Source organism: Anomalospiza imberbis, chromosome 3 (genome assembly GCF_031753505.1).
Source record: "Anomalospiza imberbis isolate Cuckoo-Finch-1a 21T00152 chromosome 3, ASM3175350v1, whole genome shotgun sequence".
Classification (NCBI taxonomy): Eukaryota; Metazoa; Chordata; class Aves; order Passeriformes; family Viduidae; genus Anomalospiza; species Anomalospiza imberbis.
In genome coordinates this window covers 4,056,780-4,084,221 of record NC_089683.1, presented here as the reverse complement: position 1 = coordinate 4,084,221, position 27,442 = coordinate 4,056,780, and the positions used below count along the sequence as shown (strand labels likewise).

General features: G+C 53.4%; 2 protein-coding genes and 2 long non-coding RNA genes across 5 annotated transcripts; 2 read left to right on the top strand and 2 right to left on the bottom strand.

Moving 5' to 3' along the window:
- Positions 1–1,705: 1,705 nt before the first annotated feature.
- Positions 1,706–3,104, bottom strand: LOC137470155 (uncharacterized). Its single transcript, XR_010996914.1, has 2 exons — positions 2,384–3,104; positions 1,706–2,271 (listed from the first exon to the last, which is right to left on the bottom strand). It is a non-coding gene; the product is annotated as an uncharacterized lncRNA (long non-coding RNA).
- On the top strand, positions 1,991–3,514 carry LOC137470153 (gallinacin-5-like). Of its 2 annotated transcripts, XM_068183199.1 has the most exons (4): positions 1,991–2,079; positions 2,375–2,473; positions 3,057–3,183; positions 3,307–3,514. In XM_068183199.1, the coding sequence occupies exons 1-4, from the start codon at positions 2,037–2,039 to the stop codon at positions 3,320–3,322; spliced, it is 285 nt and encodes a 94-aa protein (XP_068039300.1). In that variant the 5' UTR covers positions 1,991–2,036; the 3' UTR covers positions 3,323–3,514. The 2 variants fall into 2 exon arrangements, with proteins under 2 accessions (XP_068039300.1, XP_068039299.1); XM_068183198.1 differs by lacking the exon at positions 1,991–2,079 and having other exon boundaries at positions 2,264–2,473.
- A 2,693-nt stretch (positions 3,515–6,207) lies between these two features.
- Positions 6,208–7,023, top strand: LOC137470151 (antimicrobial peptide THP1-like). The gene is made up of 2 exons (XM_068183197.1): positions 6,208–6,412; positions 6,843–7,023. The coding sequence occupies exons 1-2, from the start codon at positions 6,210–6,212 to the stop codon at positions 6,955–6,957; spliced, it is 318 nt and encodes a 105-aa protein (XP_068039298.1). The 5' UTR covers positions 6,208–6,209; the 3' UTR covers positions 6,958–7,023.
- On the bottom strand, positions 6,786–7,972 carry LOC137470152 (uncharacterized). Its single transcript, XR_010996913.1, has 2 exons — positions 7,216–7,972; positions 6,786–7,172 (listed from the first exon to the last, which is right to left on the bottom strand). It is a non-coding gene; the product is annotated as an uncharacterized lncRNA (long non-coding RNA).
- Between the last annotated feature and the right edge of the window lie 19,470 nt (positions 7,973–27,442).

Here is a 27,442-nt window from a genome sequence, read left to right as displayed (position 1 = left end):
TTATAAAAATCCTGAGAGAGAGAGAAATGTGCTTGCCACACACCCTCACAGAACCACAGAACCACAGAATTTTTAGAGTTGGAAGGCACCTCTGGAGATCATCCAGTCCAACACCCCTGCCAAGGAAGGGTCACCTGGAGCATGTGACACAGGAATATGTCCAGGTGGGTTTGGAATGTCTCCAGAGAGGAAACTCCACACCCTCCGTGGGCCGCTGTTGAATGTTCTGCCATCCTCAGCATAAAGAAGTTCCTCCTCAAGTAGAGGTGGAATTTCTTGTGTTTCAGTTTTTGGCCATTGCTCCTCATCCTGTGGCTGGGCACCACTGAAGAGAGTCACTCACCATCCTCTGACACTCTTTGGAGATGTTTATATGGATTGTTGAGATCCCCTCTCAGTGTTCTCCAGACTAAATAGGCCCAGCTCCCTCACTCTCAGGCCCGTTCAAAGCAGAAGTTTCTCCAGATGACTCTGCCACCATTGAAACCACAGACTCTTTCAGGGCAGGAAGCTGGGCCAACAGCCTCCTCCAAGGGATCTCCCTGGATGAAAACCTGAGGAAGTTGCCAAGTGGAGCCAAACCAGCAATTTACAGTTGATGTCCTAAGAGATTTTTGCACAATCCACGCTAGGTGAAAGTTTCACAAACTGGAATGGCACAAGATTTTTGCTCAAGGACTGAGGACTTTTCAGGGAGGGTTCAGCCCCTGTAATTTTAGATTAATCTGCCTGTAGCCAGCATCATGCAGAATCCCATCATGCTTTTAGCTCACCACCACAAAGAGCTGTCCTTGCCTTTATGGCTGGGGAACGGCTTCATGAGCCAGTTTAGAGTGAAACAGGCCGAAACCCCCTAGGATCCATGCTGCACATCTCCTCCCTGCTTCTCATCCCAATCCCACCTCCCCAGCACTCTGAAAGTTCAAATTCATAGAATCAGAGAATCATAAAATGGTTGCAAGGGACCTTAAAATCATATAGATCCAACCCCCCCACCATGATCAAGGACACCTTCCACCATCCCAGATTTCTCCAAGCCCTGTCCAGCCTGGCCTTGGACACTTCCATGGATTAAGCTGATGGATGTGCTAAAGAGCAACAGCACAGAGATGCAGTTAATTGCCCCCTTAATGAAGCCCTGTAAGGAACCTGACTACTGGACATAGCTGCTCCCACTCCTTTGCCTCATAGGCTTTTGATGCCAAGACAACTCAGCAGATATTTAAAAAAAAATGGCTTTTTCCCTTTTTCTGGATGTAGCTGTAGGATCAGGATTCCCTTCAGTGGTGAAGGAAATAAGAAGCTGTCCTGAGTGCTCTGACTACCATGGCAGAGTAGTAGTGATCCCCCTGGGTACAGATCTGCAGTTTGTACAATGTCCCTCACTGGGGAGAGACAAAACAATGAAATATGGTGAGTTGTTTGGATCAAAGGCATATTCATGTATTTCCCAGAGGAGCTGTGGCTGCCCCATCCCTGGAGGCGTTCAAAGACAGGTTGGATGGGGCTTGGAGCACCTACTGGAAGGCGTCCCTGTCCATGGCAGCTGGCTGGAAACTCCTGGTCCCTTCCAAAGCAATTCACTGTGTGGTTCCACGATTCATGCATCATTCTTGAATGATGATGAATCATGATTCATCCTCAGTGAGCACACACCAGGCACGAGTGTGTTTTTAACATCCATCCCCACACATGTAACGCTTGATGAAACTGCAGTAAGGCTGAAAACGTTTATGAAGATGCTCCATCAAACAGCAAAGGGTTACACACAGCAAACTCCACCAAACAAAGCCACAATTAAAGCTTGTCCTTCCTAGGGTTGCCGGTTGGACGGGGATGTCATCCCAAGTGGCGTCTTCCCAGTTATTTTCAAGCGAAGCATAGAGAGCGCGCTTCCCGCGGGGGGAGGAGGACAGAGCTCCTTTGTGTGGTGAAAGCTGAGTGTTTGCCAAGGCCTAACGAACAGGGATGCTGTGTGTGTGTACCCGGAGGTGTCCAGCAAACCACAGCACCGAGCAGCCCTTACGCAAGGCAGGATGGCACAAGACCCTGGGCTGGACGCCTGGGAATCCTTCTCAGGTGTCAGATGAGGAAAGCTCTGCTTGTTGTTCTCTGTCGAGGGAAGGAACAGAAAAAGGAGCTTAGGGGCTGGACATTTTGAGGACTCAGCCATCCCAAGGGATATTGTGCCACGTGGAGAGACCCAACTCCTGCTGCTGGTGCAAGGAAGCTCCGACTCCCGGGCTGCCGAGTGCATCCTCCCACCAGTGACTGGTCACATCCCCTCTCCTCGGTTCTGTCCCCATGCAGGTGCTGCATGACCTGCAGGAAGGGACCCTCCCACTCACCTCGGCCTCCTTTCTCTTCTTCCCAGAGCTGCGACTCTGCCTGCGACTCCGCCTGCGACTCCCAGGCATGCGTATCCTGCCTGTCCTCTGTGCTCTGCTCCTCCTGATGCTCCAGGGAGTGACAGGTAAGAAATGTGGAGGGTTTGTCCTCTGTCGGTGTTTTTTAGGGAGGATTTGTCGCCTGAGCTGGTGAGTCACGTGTGAGTTCTCCTGGTGGCTGTGCCATCCCCGCAGGGGTCCCTCTGACCCCACACCTTTAAGGAAAGACTCCAGCTGCAGGTTCTGCTGTTGGGACCAGAGCTGGGGCATTGTATTAAAGCTCTCATCACTTCAAAACTGGGATTTGACCCCTCTCCATGCCTCCTGACCCTTGCATTTCTGAGTCAGCAGCACTGGGCACAGCAGCCCTGCTGGAGAGGAGGAGGAGGAGAAGCGGGGAGGAAGGGAAATCCTACTTCTACCCTTGGAGTCCTCCCTTGTTCCAGGAAGGAGGCAGCAGGCATGATGGTGATCTCTCCCAGAGCCTGCTTAGGGGTGTATTGACTGTCTCCCAGCCAAGTGCCATAAACTCACCTGGATTTCTGCTGCAGGCACCTGCTCAGCAGTTGTGGCTGGGGACAAGCAGGGCTGGGCTAACGCTGGCCGCGCAGGGAGCAGGGGCTGTGCTCAGCATCTGGGCTGAAAGTCTCCTCTCTCCGTGCCCTGCAGGGCTGTCCCCGGTTCGAGCATCAGCCCAGGACTGCGAGCGCCGCGGGGGATTCTGCTCCCACCGCTCCTGCCCGCCGGGGATCGGCCGCATCGGCCTCTGCTCCGAGCAGGAATTCTGCTGTCGGATGTGAGTTCAGGGCTGCCTGTTGGGGAAAAAACGGGAACTGTGCAGCCCAAGGGTGCAGGGACATTGCTGACCCTCACTGCTGCCCCGGCTGGGACAGGCACTGCCAGATCTTTCCTCCCGCAGGCGCTGGTATCCCTGATGGGCTCCTGGATCCCCGAGCAGGACACCAGCCCGTGCCTTCGCTGCGTGGTCGGGACGGTGCTGCCCGGAGGCACCAAGCACTGCCAGGGGCAGCAGCCACCCCGCACAGCCAGACCTGGATCCCATGGGAATCCCATCCCGCAGTGTCCCCAATACAAGGTGGTGGTCATTCCCGCTGCCGAGATGTGTATCCTGGGTGTGCATCTCTTTCCTCTGCGCGTAGGGAAGGGCAGAGAGGATGGGGTGAATTCCTGACAGACACGGACACACAAACACTGTCCCACCATCCACCCTCTCCATGCTGGCCTCAGCCACACCAGCATCTCCACCGATGGTGGGAGGGGGGACACAGGTGACACTCACAGGGACCCCAATGCCAGCCTTTTGGCTCACAAGGAGATCCCAGCACCTCTTACACAGGTATGGAGGGATGGCTATGGCTACCCTAATTTCAGTGGAGACCTGCTGGTTGTCCACTGGCTCCCAGGGTGGGTCAGGAGTCCTCATGGGGCTGTTCCATGGGACACACACTGCCTTGGTGTCCTTGGGTCCATCCCCAGCTGTGGGGCCTGGGTGTGGGGCACCAGGGGGTGTTGTGGGGTCCAGGGATATCTGGAGGGTAGAATAAGTCATTCTGCTCCAGAGGAAATAGGGACTGATGGCTGTGCCATGGGGCTTCTCAGGAGCTTGGGATTGAGTTGGGGGTCAGTACTGGGGGGGTTTCAAGGCCTGGGGCTGGGGGCTCAGTTGGGAGCCCAGGTGGGTCATTGTGGATGATTGGTGTGGCAGATCCAGGATGTTCAGCTCAGGGGTGCCATGGGGGTGGCCCCTGCACTGCCATGGGTCAGTGACCATGGGGATGCTGGGACAGGGGACACCCACTGCTTCCCTCCATGGAGCAGGGCAGCCTCTCCAGGGGTATTGGGCATTCCTGTGGGTACAGGGAAAGTCAGATCAGGGTTCCAGCTGGGGGTCCGAGTCTGGGTCTGGATCAGCAAGGCCATGCTGCAGCTTTGATGGGGTCAAGCACAAGATTCCCAGGTCAGAGCAGCTTCCCAGGGCAGGGCTGGCCCCAGCCATGGCTTCCCTGAAGTGGGGATTGTAGAAGTCATTTCCATACCATAAGCAGCAATTCCTGGCTGCTCTGGCTCTGGGCTTGTCCTGGGTCTGCTTCCAAACCTACAGGAGCGAGGAAATTCCAAGGACTCAGCAATGGACATCCAATCCTACTTCTACAAACTGATGCTTGAGGGAGGTCCCAATCATGCATTAAGGCCAGCTTGGATGGGTCTTGGAACATCCTGGAATAATGGAAGGTGTCCCTGCCTATGGCAGAGCTTGGAATGAGATGAATTCTAAAGTTCCTTCAGAACCAAACCATTCCATGACTCCATGCATCTCTCTGAGAGATGACACCAGACCCTGTGTCCCTGATGTATCCAGCCTCAATTCCCATTCTTCTCTCCAGGTTCCAGTTCCAAGAGCTTTGGTTTTTCTGAGCAATGGACCAGCACCCTGGAGACACAGCACAGGCAGTTTGTACAAAAAAGGGTTACAAATAAAGTCTACTAGGAAGGTAGGACAGGTAATAACATGATGTAGGGCGTGGCCAGGAAGCAGCCATGGATACATTGCTTCTTTATCTCTCATCATCTTTCCTCCATGAGCCATCTTGATCTTTATCTTTCTGAAACACTACAGGATTACTATAAATCCAAAAACTCTTCTGATCAAGTCCACACCTCTAAGGCCTAGTAAGGCCCTACTCACCTTCCTTCACTAATCTCCCATAGATTGCACATTTTTATACAGCATTTTGCTGCTGTTGAACCATATTTGTGGATTTTGTACCAAGTAGGGCAGTTTCAGAAGCAAGGGATTCAGACAGAATGAGGTGAGGTTTGGTCTTCCCTGACTGCATTTCCTCTTTGCAGAGCTTGAATATTTGAGTAGACATCAGAAAGGCATCCTTAGGCTTATCACCACCTGGCAGGTGGAATGCAAGTCATCTTGGCAAGGATGAAGCTGTTCTTGTGATACTAAAAGAGAAGGAAACCAAAATTTTTTTAATGTTTTTTTGTGTCACACAGCACCAGCTCCCTAAGCAAACTGACAGAACAGGAAGAGACAGATATTTTATGAAGGAATCTCGGAATGGTTTGGGCAAGAAGGGGCTTTTAAGGTCATCCAGTTCCAAACCCACCATGATCAGGGACACCTTCCATTATCCCAGGTTGCTCCAAGCCCCATCCAACCTGACCTTGCACACTTCCAGAGATGAGGCAGCAACCACTGGGCAACTTGTGCCAGGGCCTCACTACCCTCATAGGAGAGATTGGTTGGGACAGGTTCCTACTTCTGCCTGCGCCCACCAGCCTGTTTTGTCAATCCCAGGCAGTTCATGCCAGGCCACCACAGCCGGGGTGCCTCTGTGCCGTGGGTGTCACAAGAGGTGTTGCATGGGGACAACGGTGACATTGATTGCAACAGCCCCAGGAGGTACCTCAGCCTCTGCTGTTGCATCAGAGAGGGATAAGGAGAAGCCCCAGCACCCCCACACGGATGGGTGACTTCTGATTGGCCAAGGGGAGATGTGTCAGCAAAAATCAGTGAATGTCCCCACGGCTTGCAACAATATAAAATCAGAGTGTTTTGGCCAAAAAAGTGCTCCTTGAACGCAAGGACTGCTGGACACAGTGATTCTTGTTGGGTTTGTTGCTGCCTGAACATCCAGACTTTCATCAGGTAGGTGACTGTGGGGTCTCCTGGAGAAGGATCAGATGAGGTAATGGATTTCCCAGAGACTGAAACATCATCAAATGCTCCTGAGGTAGGCAGGGTGGCACAAACCACAGAATTGTTTTTAAAAAGAAAGTAGAGGACACATGATCTCCTGTGGCTGGAAGCAGCCCCTCTGCAGTTTGGTGAACCACAGAGCCCAGGCTCCTGCCCCACCTGGGGTCCTGCCTGTCCCTATTGCCTTGGTGTTCCCTCTGCAGCTCTGTGAAGACCCAGGAGAGGCAGCAGCTATGAAGATCCTGTTCCTGCTCTTCCCCCTGCTCCTTCTGTTGGTCCAGGGTGCTGCAGGTGAGAGGCAAAGTGGGGAGATGGGGAGAGATGTGATCCTCTATTACTGGCATTTTCCATGTCCTGGAAAGTGATCACTTTAGTGGGAGTGATGCAAAGGTAAGGGGGGATTGAAGAGAAAGATGTTTCTCCAGTGATAGTACTATAGGACACAGATTTGGGGTGGAAAAAGACCATGGAAATAGAATCCTGGCTTCTTTGGTGGGTCAGGAAGGGGTTTGGTTTCAGGCTTCCACCCTGCACCCAGATGTTCCTCTTTAGGTGTCTCTGAATGTTCTTTTGCCCTATGTGAGATCTTTGCTGTGGGGAGGTTGGAGCTGAATCCATCCACTGGCCAGAAATGCAAAAACACCATCAGTCTTTTGTAACCACACACTGCTCTCACAGATGATTGCTTTAATTGTTCTGTATGTTTCTTTCCCCATGGAAACCCGAAATGCAGCTGGATGCAGGCAAAGAGGGGGATACTGCACTTATGGGAGATGCAACTTCCCTGCGAGACCCATTGGAAGGTGCACACTGTACAGTGTGTGCTGCAAGAGATAAGGTCTGGAATCCTGCCTGAGGACAGAGTTCCCTCTTTTGTCCAAAATGAAATATGTAGCAAATTTATTTCCAGTGAATGACTGCTACGTAATCTGCTTATCTATTCCTTGTGGGAGAGATGCCCAAAAAGGGAGGGAAAAGCCCTTGTGGGTTTTGGAGCTGCCGTGAGAGTGGGGCTGCAACAGCCCCAGGTCAGCCAGGGCCTCCACACTGTCCTCCAGTCCCAGGGGGCTCATTCAGACTCTGCAGAGGAGTCACCAAAGTCATCAAAGAGGGAAACATTCCCGGTCCTTAAACAGCACCGAGGACATGATCCAGGTCTTGCTGCATCTGCACAGACCTGGAGCCAGGGCTGCCAGCACTGAGATACCCCAGGTCCAGCCTGTCTGCACTAAGGACTGCACCTCACCTCCCCTGAGCCTGACTCTGCTGCACCTCACCCTGGGCACTGCAGGGCAGGGCAGAGAGTGGCAGGAAATGTTACAGCAGGTGATGTGCTTGTCTGTTTTCTTCTTACAGTGTTCGGGGCTGAAACCCTGAACTTCCTGAGAAGGACATGTCCCTCGCTTCTGGCTGCTGGACCCATCTGCTGATGTCCCCTCCCGTCCCTGCCTGTGCCGTGCCCAGCTGGGCTGACAGCAGCAGTGGCAGCTGCTCCTGCTGGGTGCTGCTGGGCTGGAGCCCTGTGGTGCCAGCCCCGGTGTCTTTGGGGCAGGGGCTGCTTTTCCCGGCTTGAATAAAGACAAGCCCTTTGGCATTGCAGGGCTGGGCTGTGTGTGCGTGTCCTGCTGCTGGAGGGCTGCTGTGCCTGCTGCCCCTGGGGCTGGCACTGCCTTGGTGGCAGCAGAAGGCCCTGGGGATGGTGCTGGGGCTGAGCAGCGCGTGTGTCCCTGGGGATGCTCCTGCCTGGCCGTGCTTTGGGCACGCTGAGCCTGGCAGTGCCGGCCGGGCCAGGATGGGTGGGGTGCCTTTGGTGGAGCTGCCCTGCAGATGCTCCCTCTGGGGGAACTGGGATCCCTGTGCTGGTCCTGCCAGTCCCTGATGTCCCTTACCCTCAACAGCCATGGCCTCATGTGCAGAGCTGTGCCGGGGGCTGTGTACCTTGAGTGGCCACGGCCGTGGTGACCCACAGGAGCTGTCCCTGCTGTTCCTCCTTGTCCTGTTCCAGCACCACACCCCTCCCTGCTGTGGCTGTGCTGCTCCACACCCCATCCCAGCAGACAGGAAGGGGAGGAGATCATGTAGCTCCTGCTTTGGGTGAGCAGTGAGATGTCTCCAAATAGAGCATGGCCAGGAAATGTCCAAAATGTTACTCACAGGTAATAAATGTATTGTCTTTTCTTTGCCCGTTTCAGGCAGTCTGAGGTGACAACAATTCTCCTTCAAAAGCAGTGACTTGTCCATATATGCAAAGCAAACCTCAGGCATTAGGATTTCTGTGGCTCAATACCTGTGTGTCCATGTCCACATGCTTATGGAAGCAACTTATGACCTTGCCTGTTGCAGTGAAGACTTTCCCTCCCAAGAGTCATAGACTCGGAGAATTTTTTACTACTAATGTTTTTATAATAATGTTTTTTAATGTAATGTATTTTAATGTAATGTCATGTATTATAATGTTTTTTTATTACTAATGTTTGGAAAGCCCTTTGAGATCATCGGGTCCCATCATTCCCCCAGCACTGCCGAGCTCAGCACTAACACATGTCCCCAAGTGCCACATCTACATGGCTGCTAAATCCTACCAGCAATGATTACTCCCTCAGTGCCCTGGGCAGCCTGATGCAATGTTTGATCTCACTTTTTTCCAATAAATTGTTTCTAATATCCAGTCTAGACCTTCCCTAGTTCTACTTGAGGCCATTTCCTCTGATGGTTTCAGCTGTGACCTTAGAGAAGACGCTAACCCCCAAAAGGCTTCCACTGCCATTGCTTTGCAGCATGGGACATTTTGGTGAGGGATGTTCAGACCATCTCTGCCTGCCATGGCCCTTCCTCCCCCGTGCTCACTTGTCCTGGCACTGACCCTGCAGCTGTCACCACAAGCTCCCCTCACCTCTGCAGCACAGATCTGTTTCCCCATCCCATCCCTCTCCTGCCCAGCCCGTTGCCGCTGTGCCGCGGGTGTCACAAGAGGTGTTGCGTGGGGACAACGGTGACATTGATTGCAACAGCCCCAGGAGGCACCTCAGCCTCTGCCCCTGTAGCAGGGAGGGACCAGGGGCAGCCCCAGCACCCCCACAGTCATGGGGCACTCCTGGGTTGGCCCAGGGCACTTGTGCCAGCAGCAACTGGGGCCTGTCCCACCCACCAGCACTGCTATAAACCCAGCGCGTTTGGGGCACAGCAGCATTCCCTGGCCCCAAGGGCATCTGGACACAGCCATTCCTCTTGGGTTTGTTGCTCCCTGCACATCCCGACCTTCTCCAGGCAGGTGAGTGTGGGGTCTCTCTCTGGATTTCTGCCCACTCAGGGTCTCAGCTCAAAGCCCAGCAGAGCAGTGTCTCCTAATGTACAAACTGCTGGAAATATCCAGGTGTAAAATTTGGCCATCAGAGATGCCTGGGAAAGAGAATAAAAGCCTTAATACAAGTTTATGAGTCCAGAACATGCGGAAAATTAAATTTTGGTTTCCTAAGTGCAGGAGAGACTTGATTGGAGCCTTTGCTGCAAGATGGAGATGAGATGACTGTGGGGAGAATGGGGACTTCCTTAGCAAAATAGGGAAGGCACTTTTTCCAAATCAGTATGGAGATTTCCCATCATTTCAATTACTGCAAAGGTTGATTTCTGTTTCCATTTCTGGGCACTTCCCTGCCCTCTGGCTGCTCCCTGGTCAGTGATGCCCAGGGCAGGGCAGCAAGTGTGGGTCTGGGGAATGTCCTTGCTGGGAATCCTGAGAATGCTCTGGAGTTGGGGATGTGCCCTGCCAACCTGAGCTGGGAGGACTTTTGGATTCCAGGGAAGCAGAGGGAATTGGTCAGGGTGTTTGGGGCATGTGTTTGATACCTGAAACCCAAAGAAGAAAACACCCTGTAGTGCCATAACTTTCAATGGCAATTTTATCTCTGCATTTCTCAAATTTCACAGGCCATTTATTTTGATTTCATCAAAAACAACAACAGCGAGTCCCAGATCTGCAGTCTATGCTCTGGCAAAATGTTTTAGAAGACCTATGAGGAAGGTCATAGAATCAGCATAGATTATTGATGATCCCAGAGACTGAGACATTGGAATACTCCCAAGGTTTGAAGGCAGGCACATGCCTGAGAATTGTTTCTAGAGAAAGGTAAAGGAAACATGATTAGATGTGGCTGGAAGCAGCCCCTCTGCACTTTGCTTATCCACAGAGCCCTGCAACACAGTCTCTTGCCCCACCTGGAGTCTTGCATGTCCCCATTGCCTTGGTGTCCCCTCTGCAGCTCTGTGAAGACCTGGGATAGGCAGCAGCCATGAAGATCCTGTTCCTGCTCTTCCCCCTGCTCCTCCTATTGGTCCAGGGTGCTGCAGGTGAGAGGGGAGGGAGGGAAATTGGGTGTGAGCCCCACTGGGGTAATTCAATGTCCCTGGAAGTGACCATGTTTGTGGGGGTGATGAGAAGGTAACAAGGGATTGAGGTCAAAGGGGTTTTTCAAGTGAGTTTCCAGCTAGACACCAGTTTGGGTTGGAGAGAGCCCATGGAGACAGAATCCTGGCTGGTTCTGTGCGCTGAGAAGGGGGTTGGTTTGAGGCTCCAAGCCTGCAACCAGCTGTTCCTGTTTGGGGCTCTGGATGTTCTCTTGCTCTGCACAGGGATGGCAGAGGGCCCCATGGGTTGCTTGGATGGGGGGGTTTCGTGGGGCACAGAGGTGACTCTTCTTACTCAGACATTCATCCACTGAGTGTCCCAAAACTTCATTGCCCCAGTGGATGATCCCTGCAAGGGTTGGAGAAGGACTTTTCATCAGAGGTCACACAAATGATGGCAGAGCCAGGACAGAGACATGGAATGTGAGGAGTCCCTTCCTGCCAGCTGTGCTGGTCCAGGAATAGGTGGGAAAGCAGCTGGGAGACAGCATGGTTCTTCCTCAACCTCACACGGGTCCTTTTCACTCTCTGTTCCAGCGTGCCTCCAGTTTAGGGGCACAGGGACCTTCCAGGTGAGACACGTTGCAGTTGGAGATGTGACTGTGGGGGGTTGGAGCTGAGCCCTTGGCCTGAAATGCATGCAAAGCATCAGCCTTCTATACCAACACTGCTCTCACTGATTCTTGCTTTAATTGTTGCATGTGTGCCTTTCCTCATGGAAATAGGAAGTGAACTTCAATGCAAACAACGAAGAGGATACTGTAGTTTTGGGAGATGTGTTCCCCCTGCAATACCTATTGGTAGATGTACAGCACGAACTGTCTGCTGCAGAGGGTAAGCTCTGGAATCCTGGATGGGGAAACTTTCCTTCTTATTCCCTAGAAAGATCTGTTACAAATTTCATTCTTGCCAACAGCTGAAAATACTCTCCTGCATTTATGCTTTATGAAAGATACCAAAAAAAAAATAGGGAAAAGTCCCTGAGGGGTGTGGAGTGGCCCTGAGTGAGCCTGAATGGCCCAGGTCAGCGAGGGTCTCTCCACTCACCAAAGCCACCAAAGAGGGAAACATTCCTGGTCCTTAAACAGCACCGGGGACATGATCCAGGTCTTGCTGCATCTGCACAGACCTGGAGCCAGGGCTGCCAGCACTGAGATACCCCAGGTCCAACCTGTCTGCACTAAGGACTGCACCTCACCTCCCCTGAGCCTGACTCTGCTGCACCTCACCCTGGGCACTGCAGAGCAGCGGAGAGAGTGGCAGGGAAATGTTACAGCAGGTGATGTGCTTGTCTGTTTTCTTCTTGCAGTCTCTGGGGATGAGACACTGAAATTCCCAAGCAGGACATGTCCCTCGCTTCTGGCTGCTGGACCCATCTGCTGATGTCCCCTCCCCTCCCTGCCTGTGCCGTGCCCAGCTGGGCTGACAGCAGCAGTGGCAGCTGCTCCTGCTGGGTGCTGCTGGGCTGGAGCCCTGTGGTGCCAGCCCCGGTGTCTTTGGGGCAGGGGCTGCTTTTCCCGGCTTGAATAAAGACGAGCCCTTTGGCATTGCAGGGCTGGGCCGTGTGTGCGTGTCCTGCTGCTGGAGGGCTGCTGTGCCTGATGCCCCTGGGGCTGGCACTGCCTTGGTGGCAGCAGAAGGCCCTGGGGATGGTGCTGGGGCTGAGCAGCGCGTGTGTCCCTGGGGACGCTCCTGCCTGGCTGTGCTTTGGGCACGCTGAGCCTGGCAGTGCCTGGCTGGGCCAGCCTGGGTGGGGTGCCTGTGGTGGAGCTACCCTGCAGATGCTCCCTCTGGGGGAGCAGGATCTTTATCCTGGTGTTTATAGGCCCAGATATCATTCTTTTCTCCTGACCCTACTCCCATGCCAGAAGGACATGGACTGGGAACTGTGGACATAGTGGTAATGCCACCTCCCTAAAATAGCCTCAGCTTTGTTACACTGACCCAGCTCCAGTCCCAGCTGCAAAAGCTGCAGCAGGAGCCATTCCTTAAAGGAATGGCAGTGAAGAACCTCAGGGAGCATGGCACTGCCACCAGGAGAGCTCCCATGTGACTCAGGAGCTTGATAGGGATAAAATGAACACCTGAACCTAAAGGTTTGCTGTGCTTTCTTTTGTAGAAGAATTTCTGAGAGAAAGAGGTCACGATCTGTATGTTCACAATCTGTATGTTTAGAGTGAAGGTTGAGCTACCCCAGCCTAGGCCTCAGATATGGGCCTCAGTGAGGCCTTGAAACCTATGGCACAATTAGGAATAAGGTTGTGGTGCAGTTAGAAATTGTGTTAAGGTGTAACACACATAATGAGCTATCTAGGTGTGAATCAGTATAGGTCTGCAGTGTGAAAATTTGGCCACCTTAAGACAAAGACAAACAATGTTTGCTTGCCAATAAGAGTGTGCTCATGATTGCAAACTATCTTGAAGTGAATATAATCTGCTGTCTTATAAACAATAAACGAAGAACGTATGATTAACCACATTGGTTCAGATCTGCGTTTGTTCCTGTCCAGCTCACTTTCATTTATTAGTCCCTGCTTTATTCTTTCATTTGCATTCTGTCTATATGCAATACTCAGTAACCACAGCACAGCTTCCTGCAGCATCACTTATACACTCCATCTTTCTATACATTCCACTCATTACTACCTTGTCTGCTGCTGCCTGCAGCATAGGGAGGGAGAGAGCACAGAGGCCAGGCTGGAGGCACTGGTAGCCCAAAAGTTCCTTTTCCTGTTTCTCCCCCTGCACCACAGAAAATGAGGCTTTGGTTTCCTCTTCTGACACCTCTGAGAAGGATTCCCAACCCAGGGCCTTGTGTCATCCTGCCTTGTATAAAGACCCTGCAGTGCTGTGGTTTGCCGGACACATCCAGGGACACAGGGACACATCCAGGGACACAAGAACACAGACCCTGCTCCCTGAAAACCATCCCTGACCTGCTGCTCTGGCACAGATTGGAACCTTTTCTGATTCCATTCAAAAAACCTTCCCAGTGAACCCACCATCAGTGGTATGTGCAGGTAGTGCCTCTGTTTCTGCTGAGCATCCAGAATCACTCTCCCACATTTTTTATGATTGACACCTTGTCACTGTGACTTCACATCTCTGAGTTGTGAAGCAGAAAAAATTGAGATGCCAGGTTCCACTGCCAAATCCCCAGCAGCTCAGCTCAGTTTGGAGGGACCAGATGGCTCTGCCAAACACCTGGAGAGGAAGCTGCCAAACTGGGCACATGGCACAGACCCTCCTGACTGGCAAGGACTGTCACTTCTCCCAGTGGCATGGCTGGCATCAAACTCACTGGATTCACAAGTGATGGCTGCATCCAGCTTGTATTTCTTCACCTTGGTTGGCATTAGAAGGAGGTGCAGTTTTGTTGCATCACCTGGTTGACAGAATTTGTCATCTATCCTGGTGTTGCCAGGAGAGCCACTAGAGAGAACCCTGCTCATCCCCCTGACATGGCAGCTGCACAGACCTCTTGTCTAATAAGATGTTCTTGCAGTGTCTAAAACTGTTTTCCATATTCTCTTTTTGCACATCCCACACCAAGGGATTCTTCATTTCATAGGAAAAGGACAGGAGAAGAGGGAATGGTTTCAATCAGACAAGGGACAGGGTGAGATGGGATATTGGGAAGAAATTTTTCCCTGTGAGAATGGAGAGGCCCTGGCACAGGTTGCACAGAGAAGCTGTGGCTGCGGCATCTCTGCAACTGTCCAAGGCCAGGTTGGACGGGACTTGGAGCAACCTGGGATAGCGGAAGGTGTCCCTGTCCATGGCAGGGGGGGAAAGAGATGATCTTTCAGGTCCCTTCAAACGAAAACCATCACAGAATTGATCCTGTGAGCCTATGCAAGAAGGATTCTGCTTCCCTGGTACTGGACTGGTGCCTGTGCCCGCACCCACCAGTTCCTGTGTCCGCACCCATCTGTTTCTGTGCCCATCCCAAAGATTTTCCTGCTGGCCCCACAGCCCATTGCCGCTGTGCTGCGGGTGTCACAAGAGGTGTTGCGTGGGGACAACGGTGACATTGATTGCAACAGCCCCAGGAGGCACCTCAGCCTCTGCCCCTGCAGCAGGGAGGGACCAGGGGCAGCCCCCGCACCCCCACAGCCATGGGGCACTCCCGGGTTGGCCCAGGGCACTTGTGTCAGCCACAATTGACTTTTGTCCCACCCCCTGGAAACAGGGCAAAACCGGCCTGATTGGGGCACAGGGATACTCCCCGATCTGGACTCTTCCCACAGGTGATTCCAGCTTGGTTTGTTACAGATCATTTCTGCCTTGGTGTGCTCTGAACTTACACCTTTCTCAGGTAGGTCACTGGAGAGTCACTTCTGGGCCACCAAGACACTTCCTTACCCCCTTGATTCCTCCTGGGTCACTGCTGCACAGGGATGGGGAGTGGGCTGGCTGAGAATCCTGGGAATAATCTGGAGTTGAGGATGGATACTTGCCTCCTGTGCTGGGAAGACTTTCCTGCCTTCAGGGGATTGTGCAGGGTGTTTGGGCAGCAAGCTTTGGGCTGTCTGGTGGGGTGAAGTGCATTGGAGAAGATTTCATTTAGCTTGGCCTCTCCAGGCACAAAGACTTCCCTAAATCCTTGACCCTGCTTTGGTTCTGGTGTGTTCCCTCTGCAGCCCCGAGAAGACCCAGGACAGGCATCAGCCATGAGGATCCTCTACCTGCTCTTCCCCTTGCTCCTCCTGCTGGTCCACAGTGCTGCAGGTGAGAGGGACAGAGGGGAGATGGCTGAGGTGTGAACCCCCATCAGAGGGGTTTTCCAGGTCCTGGTAAGAGACCACAATTCTCAGGTATTTATGACATTTGCGAGGGATTTGCTGTGAGGAAGGTCTGGGCTGCTGAGGATCCAGCACAGCAACTCCTCTAGCTCCTGCTGGTCTTTCCCTCTGTCTTTCCCCACATGCACACATTGCTGTAGAAAAAATGAACTCTGACTGGAGAGTTTAAGATGTTGGGTTTGGTGCTCAGTTCCCATAAAAGACTGGGACTCAGAGCCAGCAGCAGCTGCCCTGGAACCCAACACATTTTGGACACTTATGTCACACTCACTTTGAACTCATTCACTGCACAGGGTCCTCCTTGGAGCCAACAAACAAGGAACAATGTCAGCGAGAAAATGGGTACTGTGGATTTTTGAAGTGCAAGTTCCCCTTTGTCATCAAAGGAAGATGTTCCAAGTTCTTCTTTTGCTGTAAAAAGTAAGTTTTGGTACTTCAAAAGCTGCTGTCATGGCAGAAGGTGTTTAAAGGCCCCTGAGTTGCTAAAGGCTCAGTGTCCATGAGGATTCAAGGCAGAGTAGAGGGGAGGGAAGCGAAGGTGCTCGGATCTGCCCTGAGTGGGGCTGCAGCAGCCCCAGGTCAGCCAGGGCCTCCTCAGTCTCCTTCAGTCCCAGGGGGCTCATTCAGACTCTGCAGAGGAGTCACCAAAGCCACCAAAGAGGGAAACATTCCTGGTCCTTAAACAGCACCGGGGACATGATCCAGGTCTTGCTGCATCTGCAGAGACCTGGAGCCAGGGCTGCCAGCACTGAGATACCCCAGGTCCAACCTGTCTGCACTAAGGACTGCACCTCACCTCCCCTGAGCCTGACTCTGCTGCACCTCACCCTGGGCACTGCAGGGCAGCAGAGAGAGTGGCAGGGAAATGTTATACCTGGTGATGTGCTTGTCTGTTTTCTTCTTACAGTCTCTGGGGATGAGACCCTGACATTCATAAGCAGGACATGTCCCTCGCTTCTGGCTGCTGGACCCATCTGCTGATGTCCCCATGTGCTGACGTCCCCATCTGCTGATGTCCCCTCCCCTCCCTGCCTGTGCCGTGCCCAGCTGGGCTGACAGCAGCAGTGGCAGCTGCTCCTGCTGGGTGCTGCTGGGCTGGAGCCCTGTGGTGCCAGCCCCGGTGTCTTTGGGGCAGGGGCTGCTTTTCCCGGCTTGAATAAAGACGAGCCCTTTGGCATTGCAGGGCTGGGCTGTGTGTGCGTGTCCTGCTGCTGGAGGGCTGCTGTGCCTGCTGCCCCTGGGGCTGGCACTGCCTTGGTGGCAGCAGAAGGCCCTGGGGATGGTGCTGGGGCTGAGCAGCGCGTGTGTCCCTGGGGATGCTCCTGCCTGGCCGTGCTTTGGGCACGCTGAGCCTGGCAGTGCTGGCTGGGCCAGCCTGGGTGGGGTGCCTGTGGTGGGGCTGCCCTGCAGATGCTCCCTCTGGGGAACTGGGATCCCTGTGCTTGTCCTGCCAGTCCCAGATGTCCCTCGTGCCTGCACCCACCAGTTCCTGTGCCCAGGATTTCCCTGCTGGCCCCACAGACCGTTGCTGCTGTGCCGCGGGTGTCACAAGAGGTGTTGCATGGGGACAACGGTGACATTGATTGCCACAGCCCCAGGAGGCACCTCAGCCTCTGCCCCTGTAGCAGGGAGGGACCAGCAGCAGCCCCAGCACCCCCACAGCCATGGGGCACTTTCGGGTTGGCCCAGGGCACTTGTGCCAGCAGCAATTGGGGCTTGTCCCACCCACCAGCACTGCTATAAACCCAGCGTGTTTGGGGCACAGCAGCATTCCCTGGCCCCAAGGGCATCTGGACACAGCCATTCCTGTTACAGCCTGAGCACTGAGATCCTCATCAGGTAAGTGGCTGTGGGATCTCTTGAGGACAGCAGACCATTATACGTCTCTCTTCAGCTCCTGAGCCTTTGTTATTTACAAATTGTTAGAAGCTTCCATGTGGAATTAAAGACCATTCGAGCTTTTTAAGAAAGCGCACTAATTTTCTCTCAGTTGAGTGATTTTCAGAGCCCACAGTATGCTGGTAGTGAACCTGGTTTTCCTGCCTTCATCTGGGACTGGAAATGTGTCTGGAGGCTGGAGTGAGGTCCCTGAGGCTTCCTCCTCTGGGGTACCTGGAGTCTGTGCTGGATAAAATAGTGTGGTGCTATTCAAGCTGCAGTACAGAGATTTTGCATTCTTACAGCTTCTATTAACATGGAAGGACTTTTTGTCCACAGCCAAACTATGATTCTTTGATGTAGCTGAACCTGCTCATTTTAAAGGGGGTTGTAACTAAAGTAGCTGTAAGAGGTCCCTTCATCCTAAATCATTCTTTGGTTCTACTGACCATAGTGGTAATCAGGAACCTCCTTCACCAAGTGCTGGGCAGCTCCAGGGACATGAATTTCCCTCAACTCCCTACCCAGGTCAGTTCCCAATTCTTGTTTGAATAGTGGCTTTGTGTTGAGTGCTGACACAAGCACCTCTTGACTGGCAAACTCTTCTTTGTCTCTTGGGGAAGGAAAGGCAGAAGTGTGTGAATAAAAGAAGAAGCAACATGTTTCATCTGGTAACTGCATTTGAAAATCTTTCTTGTTCCTCCTGTGGCTCTATCTCAGCAGAAACATGTATTTCTCCTCAAGACAGAAGTGTTAGATGCAAAAGGCCTGAGGGAGCACAGCTTCCAAGGGTTAATATTCTGCTTTTTTTCCACAAGTCTTTGAATTCTTATTTGGCTACTAGTACAAGAATCAGGCATTACTTGTCCCACATGTCCCTTAAGAGAATTCATAGAGAATAAGATGATGGGAATTGCCCCACAGGCCAGCACTTCCCCAGCGGGTCCCAGGAAATCCTAAAGGTACACACCTGAGATCCATAGTTTGGAATGGGCCATTTGTGACAGTCCCTCTGCAATTTAGCACATTACTGTGTGCTGTAGTGTCCAGGATCTTTGGTGTGTCCACTCTGCAACTCTGTGAAGTCCTGGGGGAGCATCAGCCATGAGGATCCTGTTCCTGCTCTTTCCCCTGTTCCTCCTGCTGGTCCACAGTGCTGCAGGTAAGAGGGGAAGAGGGAAAAGTGCAGTCACACACTCCTCTCCCAGACTATTGTTTTAACTCTCCCTGTGCGTGATTTTCCATGGCAGAAGGAAAACATGACAAGTGCATCCGACGAGGAGGATTCTGTGCTGTGGGGGGCTGTCGTTTCCCCTATAAATACGTGGGAGTTTGTTCAGCACTGAGTCACTGCTGCAAACTGTAAGTTCTGGAAATGGTTTGCTCCTGGTCATGGATCAAGTTATTATTGTCTTTCAAGCCAGCTCCTACTTTACACCTTCACACCTTCACACTCAGAGGCAAAAGCCAGGGAAAGAAAGGAAAAGTCCTTTTGGGTTTGGACGTGCCCTGCGTAGGACTGAAGTAGCCCCAGGTGAACAAGTTGCAGGTACACTCCTTTAGCCCTTCAAGGTTTACTCATTGTCAATGCAGAGAGCTCAGCTCTGTGGCCCAAAAGAGAAGGCTGTTCCTGGAATAGTGTGAGGCATGGGATCCCCATCCTGATATCTATAACAGCTGAAGTTGGCCTCTGAAGGCAGAGTGTTATCTCCCTGAGCTTGTTTTCATTGCAGGGGAAAAGGAGAAAGAGGGATAAGAAAAGTTACACAGGCAATAGGTTTGTTTCCTCTCTTTTTACAGTATCTGGGGTTGAAACCCTGAAATTCCCAAGCAGCACATCCCCTCGCTTCTGGTTCCTGGACCCATCTGCTGATTTCCCCATCTGCTGACGTCCCCTCCCCTCCCTGCCTGTGCCGTGCCCAGCTGGGCTGACAGCAGCAGTGGCAGCTGCTCCTGCTGGGTGCTGCTGGGCTGGAGCCCTGTGGTGCCAGCCCCGGTGTCTTTGGGGCAGGGGCTGCTTTTCCCGGCTTGAATAAAGACGAGCCCTTTGGCATTGCAGGTCTGGGCCGTGTGTGCATGTCCTGCTGCTGGAGAGCTGCTGTGCCGGCTGCCCCTGGGGCTGGCACTGCCTTGGTGGCAGCAGAAGACCCTGGGGATGGTGCTGGGGATGAGCAGCGCGTGTGTCCCTGGGGATGCTCCTGCCTGGCCGTGCTTTGGGCATGCTGAGCCTGGCAGTGCCTGGCTGGGCCAGCCTGGGTTGGGTGCCTGTGGTGGAGCTGCTCTGCAGATGCTCCCTCTGGGGAACTGGGATCCCTGTGCTGGTCCTGCCAGCCCCAGATGCTCCTTGTCCCCAACAGCCATGGCCTCATGTGCAGAGCTGTGCTGGAGGCTGTGCCCCTTGAGTGGCCACGGCCGTGGTGACCACAGGAGCTGTCCCTGCTGCTCCTCCTTGTCCTGCTCCAGCACCACAGCCCTCCCTGCTGTGGCTGTGCTGCTCCACACCCCATCCCAGCAGACAGGAGGAGGAGGAAAGCATGCAAGTCCTCGTTGGGGTGACATGCGGAAAAGGTCCCATTTTGCTGTACAATGATCCAACTTTGTTTACCCGCATGGAATCAGCAGAATGGCCCGGTGTCTCTGCCCATCTCAGGTGGTCTGGAGTGACAATGCTTTGCTCCGTCAAAGGCAGAGGTCTCTCCCTGTGTGCAAAGCAAACCTCAGGCATTTGATTCCCTGCCTGGTTCAATACCTGTTGAGGTTGTCCATCTCCACGGTTGTTTGGGAGCAGCTGGGGACCCTGCCTGGTTCACTGGAGACTTTCCTCCCAAGAATCATACCCATAAAATTATTGATGTTGGGAAAGACCTCTAAGAATATCGAGTCCAACCATTCCCCCTGGACTGCCAACCCCAACACTAAACCATGAGCACAAGTGTCACATCCACACAGCTTTTAAATTCCCTGCAGGATTGGTGACTCCACCACTGCCCTGGGCAGCATGTCCCAAAGAACCATTACCCTTTCTGCAAAGAAATGATTCCTAATACCCAGTCTAATCCTTCTCTGGGCTATTTGAGACCATTTCCTCTGCTCCTGTCAATTGTTACCTATGAGAAGAGACTGACCCCAAAAATGTCTGCACTGCCATTGCTTCCCAAAATTGCATGATTTGGTGAGGGATGTTCAGACCATCCCTAGCTACCTTGGCATTTCCTTCATCTGCGGTCACCTGTCCTGGCACTGACTCTGGGGCTGTTACCTAAAGCCCCCTTTACCTCTGCAGTGAAGTGCTGTTCCCCCAACCCAGGGGCTCCCTGGCCCACAACATCTGGAGCCAGACTGATGGAGGTGTGGAAAATGAGCTCAGGAGTTACCAAGGGCACACGGGGGGAAGTAAAGGGCAAGAGGGAGTGCAGGAAATTTTCTTTCCTCCATCTCATTTCCAAACTCCCCAACAGAGCTGTGGAAGTGAAATGAGTGACAAACCTTTCCTCTCACTGTGCAAAGCTGGGCACGATTGCAATGTTCAGTCAGATCATGACTTGACATCCCACATTGAGTATAGAACAGATAAAATGAGAGATCACAAGGAGGGAAAACATTTCCTCGTTTCTACTCTTCCCAACACCAACCGGCCTCTCTTGTCCGTCCCAGCCCTCTGCTGCCCAGCCCGTTGCCGCTGTGCCGCGGGTGTCACAAGATGTGTTGCGTGGGGACAACGGTGACATTGATTGCAACAGCCCCAGGAGGCACCTCAGCCTCTGCCCCTGTAGCAGGGAGGGACCAGGGGCAGCCCCAGCACGCCCACAGCTTTGGGGCACTCCCGGGTTGGCCCAGGGCACTTGTGCCAGCAGCAACTGGGGCCTGTCCCACCCACCAGCACTGCTATAAACCCAGCGCGTTTGGGGCACAGCAGCATTCCCTGGCCCCAAGGGCATCTGGACACAGCCATTCCTCTTGGGTTTGCTGCTGCCTGAACACCAAAGCCTTTGTCAGGGAGGTGAGTGTGGGGTCTCTCTCTGGAATCCTGCCCACTCAGGGTCCTGCCTGTCCCCATTGCCTTGGTGTTCCCTCTGCAGCTCTGTGAATACCTGGGAGAGGCAGCAGCCATGAAGATCCTGTTCCTGCTCCTCCCCCTGATCCTCCTGCTGGTCCCAGGTGCTGCAGGTGAGAAGGGAAGAGGGGAGATGGGGTAAAGTGTGAGCCTGCACCTGTGGGAATTCAGTGTCCCTGGAAGTGACTGTGTTTGTGGGAATGATGAGACAGTAAGAGGGGATGGAGGTGAAAGGGTTTTCTTGAGTGATTTTCCAGTGGGACCCAGATTTGGGGTGGAGGGAACTCATGGAAACAGAATCCTGGCTTCTTCTGTGGGTCAGGGATGTGGAATGTGACGAATCCCTGCCTGCCAGCTGTGCTGGTCCAGGCAGACATAGGAATGAAGCCGGGAGGCTTTTTCTCAACTTCATGCTGGTCCTTTCTAATCTCTGCTCTGGTGTGCCTCCAGTTCAGGGGAACAGGGATTTTCCAGGTGAGCCATGTTTAATTGGAGATGTGGCTGTGGGGGGATTGGATCTGATCACTTCCCTTGGCCTGAAACACACGAGCAGCAGGGACCATCAGCCAGTCTATAACCACAATCTGACCTCTCATATTATTACTTGAATTGTCCCGTGTGTGTCTTTCCCCATGGGAACAGGTAGTGCAGTTACATGCTGGCGACAACGGGGATTCTGCTCGAGGCTGTCTTGCCCTCGCGGTACACTTGTTGCGGGAAGATGTGCACCAGGCATGTTGTGCTGCAGAAGGTAAGGCCCAGATGCTTGGCTGAAGAAAGATTTTCCTCCTTTTTCCTCAGAAAAAACCACTACCAACTTCTTTCTTGACAACACATGATAAATACTGTCCTGCATTTATGCTTTGAGAGAGAGGCTCAAGAAGAGAGAGAATAGTCCTTGAGGGTTTGATCTCCCCTCACTGGGGCTGCAGCCACCCCAGGTCAGCCAGGACCTCCCCAGTCTCGTCCGGTCCCAGGGGGCTCATTCAGGCTCTGCAGAGGACTCACCAAAGCCACCAAAGAGGGAAACATTCCCTGTCCTTGGGCAGCACCGGGGACATGATCCAGGTCTTGCTTCATCTGCACAGACCTGGAGCCAGGGCTGCCAGCACTGAGATATCCCAGGTCCAACCTGTCTGCACTAAGGACTGCACCTCACCTCCCCTGAGCCTGACTCTGCTGCACCTCACCCTGGGCATTGCAGGGCAGCAGAGAGAGTGGTAGGGAAATGTTACAGCTGGTGATGTGCTTGTCTGTTTTCTTCTTACAGTGTTTGGGGTTGAAACCCTGACATTCATAAGCAGGACATGTCCCTCGCTTCTGCCTGATGGGCCAATCTGCTGATGTCCCCATCTGCTGATGTCCCCTCCCTTCCCTGCCTGTGCCGTGCCCAGCTGGGCTGACAGCAGCAGTGGCAGCTGCTCCTGCTGGGTGCTGCTGGGCTGGAGCCCTGTGGTGCCAGCCCCGGTGTCTTTGGGGCAGGGGCTGCTTTTCCCGGCTTGAATAAAGACGAGCCCTTTGGCATTGCAGGGCTGGGCTGTGTGTGCGTGTCCTGCTGCTGGAGGGCTGCTGTGCCTGCTGCCCCTGGGGCTGGCACTGCCTTGGTGGCAGCAGAAGGCCCTGGGGATGGTGCTGGGGCTGAGCAGCGTGTGGATCCCTGGAGTGCTCCTGCCTGGCCGTGCTTTGGGCATGCTGAGCCTGGCAGTGCTGGCTGGGCCAGCCTGGGTGGGTTGTCTCTGGTGGAGCTGCCCTGCAGATGCTCCCTCTGGGGAGCAGCTTCCTTATCCTGGTCCTGCTGGTTATTGGTGTCCCTTGTCCCCAGCAGCCACAGTTTTGTGTGCATGGCTGTGCTGGGGGCTCCATGCTGGGCCCAGCCTTTCTTCTCACCCATCCCATCCCAGATGTCATGGAGTTCTCACCACACTGTGGACTTTGATCTACATCTTCCTCATCTGCCCTTGAGCTGAGGCCTGTAGTTCCATTCCTGTTCCGGCCCACAGCACTACTCTACCAGCCCACAGCCTTTGTCCTTTCCACATCCCTTCTGGAGGAGCCTGATCCTGCAGACCCAGGAAACCTCAGCATGCCTTCCACGGAAAAAGGTCTCCCAGGCTGGCTGTACACCTCCTCCCAGAGGTGTTCTCTCCAAGTGGTCCCTTGGGCTACAACCTGAACATGTCCATAGATATCTCCCAACAGGGCAAAAGCTGGGTGTCTTCTCTCTGGCAGCTAAGACAAATTTGTGTTACTACGTTCTTCTCTTCCAAAGGCCAGTAGTCTCAGCATTCCTGAGAGTGCAGACCCAGCCCTGCAGAGTCAATTCATAGGTTTTGGGGCTGCCCCTGATCCCTCCCTGCTGCAAGGGCAGAGGCTAAGGTGCCTCCTGGGGCTGTTGCAATCAATGTCACCGTTGTCCCCACGCAACACCTCTTGTGACACCCGTGGCACAGCAGCAACGGGCTGTGGGGCCAGCAGGGAAATCTTTGGGATGGGCACGGGAACTGGTGGATGCAAGCACCAGCAGCAGCCCAGTTCTGATGAGAGTCCTTGCTGGGCAGGAAGGGTCTGTGCCATGTGCCCAAGTTAGCATCTCCCTCTGCAGGTGGTTGGCAGAGAAATCTGATTGTCCCCAAATTGCAGAGTCTGAGTTTCTGAGGATTTGGCAGTGGAACCTGGTGCCTCATCATTTTTCCCTGCACAACCCTGAGATATGAAGTCACAGTGACAAGGTGTCAATTAAGAAAAACACAGGAAATGGATTCTGCATGCTCAGCAGAAACAGAGGGCCCAGCTGTAAGATTATTGATGGTTTACTGGGAAGGTTTTCTGAAGACAAGTGGAAAAGGTTCCGCTGTCTGCCAGAACAGAAAGTTGGTGCTGGTTTCCAGTGAACGGTGTCTGTGTCTGTGTCCCTGGTTGTGTCCAGCAAGCCACAGCTCCATAAGGAGATTTTTCACAAGGCAGGATGACACAAGACCTTGGGTTGGGAATCCTTCTCAGAGGTGTCAGAAGAGGAAACCAAAACCTCGTTTTCTCTGTGCAGAGGGGAAACAGAGAAAGGAACTTTTGGGCTGGACATCTTGAGTACTCAAGTGGCTCCAGCCTGTCCTATGTGCTCTCCTCTTCCATATGTTCCAGGGAGCAGCAGGTACCACAGTAATTAATTAAATGGATGAAAAAATAGAGGATTTAAGTGATGCTACAGTGAAACTGTACTGTGGATGTTGAATTTTCCTATAAAGAGAATGAAGACGAAAAAAGAAAGAAGCCAAGCCTTTTGGTACAGGTATTTTTTTTTTTGCCTCTACTGAGATCATGAATCACATGTGAGTTCTCCTGCTGTGCTACTGAGAGGTTCCTCACTGCCCCATACCTTTAGGGAATGACTTCTGCTGCAGGTTTCATACCTGGGAATGGAGCTGGGACCTTGTAACAAAGCTGTGGCTCTTTTAGAGATGAGGTTTTGCCCCTATCACCATGGTTTCTATCCCATATCTTTCCAGGTCCACAGCACTGTGCACAGCAGTCCCAGTGGAGAGGAGGAGGAAAAGGGAGGAAGGGAAATCCTGCTTCACCCTCAGAGTCCTGCCTTGTGCAGGGATGGAGGCGTCAGATATGTTGGACAATCTCTGCTGAAGGCTGCTGAGGGGAGGTCCTGAGTGTGTCCCAATCAAGTGTCATAAACATCACCCAGCTTCCACTGGGAAACTTCCCTTGGATGTTGGAGATGGGACAATTGGCAGCCCAGGGACATGGGGACAACCCTGGGCTGGATCTACTGCCCTGCCCAGCCCAGAGTCACTGCTGGGGCTGCAGGGACACTCCAGCAGCTCCCAGAGCTCTGCAGAGCCCAGGTGGACTCGGAACTGAGGGCAAGGCCCTGCCTGGGCTCTGGCCAGTCTCAGGTGTGTCCAGACAACAGAGGGGATTCCCAGGGTGTGCACAATGAATACACAAACACAGATGTGGAGCTTGAGAATCCCAGTCACAGCCACGTCCTGTTCCATGTGGGCATATGGAACATGCCTGCAGAAAACCCAGTGAGCTCTTTTCCAGCCAGCAGCTGGATGGTGCCTCCCTTGAGCTCATCCTCACTTGTGCTGAGCAGCTCCCCCAAGAAAGGACCATGGCCCACCTCAAAGTGAGTGACACGGAAGTAGGGAACTGAGAAAATAAAGACTGCTGAGACTATAAAAAGCAGGATATGGTTTATGCTTCACAGGAGGGAGCATCTGCAGAGCAGCTCCACCACAGGCACCGCACCCAGCCTGGCCCAGACGGCACTGCCAGGCTCAGCATGCCCAAAGCACGGCCAGGCAGGAGCATCCCCAGGGACACACGCGCTGCTCAGCCCCAGCACCATCCCCAGGGCCTTCTGCTGCCACCAAGGCAGTGCCAGCCCCAGGGGCAGCAGGAACAGCAGCCCTCCAGCAGCAGGACACGCACACACAGCCCAGCCCTGCAATGCCAAAGTGCTCATCTTTATTCAAGCCGGGAAAAGCAGCCCCTGCCCCAAAGACACCGGGGCTGGCACCACAGGGCTCCAGCCCAGCAGCACCCAGCAGGAGCAGCTGCCACTGCTGCTGTCAGCCCAGCTGGGCACGGCACAGGCAGGGATGGGAGGGGACATCAGGAGGTGATTTTAAGGAGCCAGATGTGAATGGAATGTCCTTCTCAGGAATTTCAGGGTTTCAACCCCAAACACTGTAAGAAGAAAACAGACAAGCACATCACCAGGTATAACATTTCCCTGCCACTCTCTGCCTTGCCCTGCAGTGCCCAGGGTGAGGTGCAGCAGTCAGGCTCAGGGGAGGTGAGGTGCAGTCCTTAGTGCAGACAGGTTGGACCTGGGGTATCTCAGTGCTGGCAGCCCTGGCTCCAGGTCTGTGCAGATGCAGCAAGACCTGGATCATGTCCCCGATGCTGCCCAAGGACAGGGAATTTTTCCCTCTTTGGTGGCTTTGGTGAGTCCTCTGCAGAGTCTGAATGAGCCCCCTGGGACCAGACGAGACTGGTGAGGTCTCAGCTGACCTGGGGTGGCTGCAGCCCCAGTGAGGGGAGATCAAACCCTCAAAGACTATTCTCTCCCTTCTTGAGCCTCTCTCTCAAAGCATAAATGCAGGACAGTATTTATCATGTGTTGTCAAGAAAGAAGTTGGTAGTGTTTTTTTCTGAGGAAAAAGGAGGAAAATCTTTCTTCAGCCAAGCATCTGGGCCTTACCTTCTGCAGCACACAATGCCTGGTGCACATCTTCCGATGGCAAATGTACCATGAAAACAAGAATGCCTCATGCAGAATCCCCGTTGTCGCCTGCATTGATCTGCATTGCCTGTTCCCATGGGGAAAGACACACACGGGACAATTCAAGTAATAATATGAGAGGTCAGATTGTGGTTATAGACTGGCTGATGGTCCCTGCTGCTCGTGTGTTTCAGGCCAAGGGAAGTGATCAGATCCAATCCCCCCACAGCCACATCTCCAATTAAAGCATAGCTCACCTGGAAAGTCCCTGTTCCCCTAAACTGAAGTCACACCAGAGCAGAGAGTAGAAAGGACCAGCATGAAGTTGAGAAAAAGCCTCCCGGCCTCATTCCTATGTCTGCCTGGACCAGCACAGCTGACAGGCAGGGATTCGTCACTTTCCACATCCCTGACCCACAGAAGAAGCCAGGATTCTGTTTCCATGAGTTCCCTCCACCCCAAATCTGGGTCCCACTGGAAAATCACTCAAGAAAACCCTTTCACCTCCATCCCCTCTTACTGTCTCATCATTCCCACAAACACAGTCACTTCCAGGGACACTGAATTCCCACAGGTGCAGGCTCACACTTTACCCCATCTCCCCTCTTCCCTTCTCACCTGCAGCACCTGGGACCAGCAGGAGGATCAGGGGGAGGAGCAGGAACAGGATCTTCATGGCTGCTGCCTCTCCCAGGTATTCACAGAGCTGCAGAGGGAACACCAAGGCAATGGGGACAGGCAGGACCCTGAGTGGGCAGGATTCCAGAGAGAGACCCCACACTCACCTCCCTGACAAAGGCTTTGGTGTTCAGGCAGCAGCAAACCCAAGAGGAATGGCTGTGTCCAGATGCCCTTGGGGCCAGGGAATGCTGCTGTGCCCCAAACGCGCTGGGTTTATAGCAGTGCTGGTGGGTGGGACAGGCCCCAGTTGCTGCTGGC

Excerpts from the sequence above, each read along its gene's own strand:
- LOC137470153 (XM_068183198.1), top strand. The coding sequence starts at position 2,305 with ATGCAGGTGCTGCATGACCTGCAGGAAGGGACCCTCCCACTCACCTCG. Across the intron at positions 2,474-3,056 it reads GATGCTCCAGGGAGTGACAG|GGCTGTCCCCGGTTCGAGCA; the intron begins GTAAGAAATGTG and ends CGTGCCCTGCAG.
- LOC137470151 (XM_068183197.1), top strand. The coding sequence starts at position 6,210 with ATGATCTCCTGTGGCTGGAAGCAGCCCCTCTGCAGTTTGGTGAACCAC. Across the intron at positions 6,413-6,842 it reads TTGGTCCAGGGTGCTGCAGG|CCGAAATGCAGCTGGATGCA; the intron begins TGAGAGGCAAAG and ends CCCCATGGAAAC.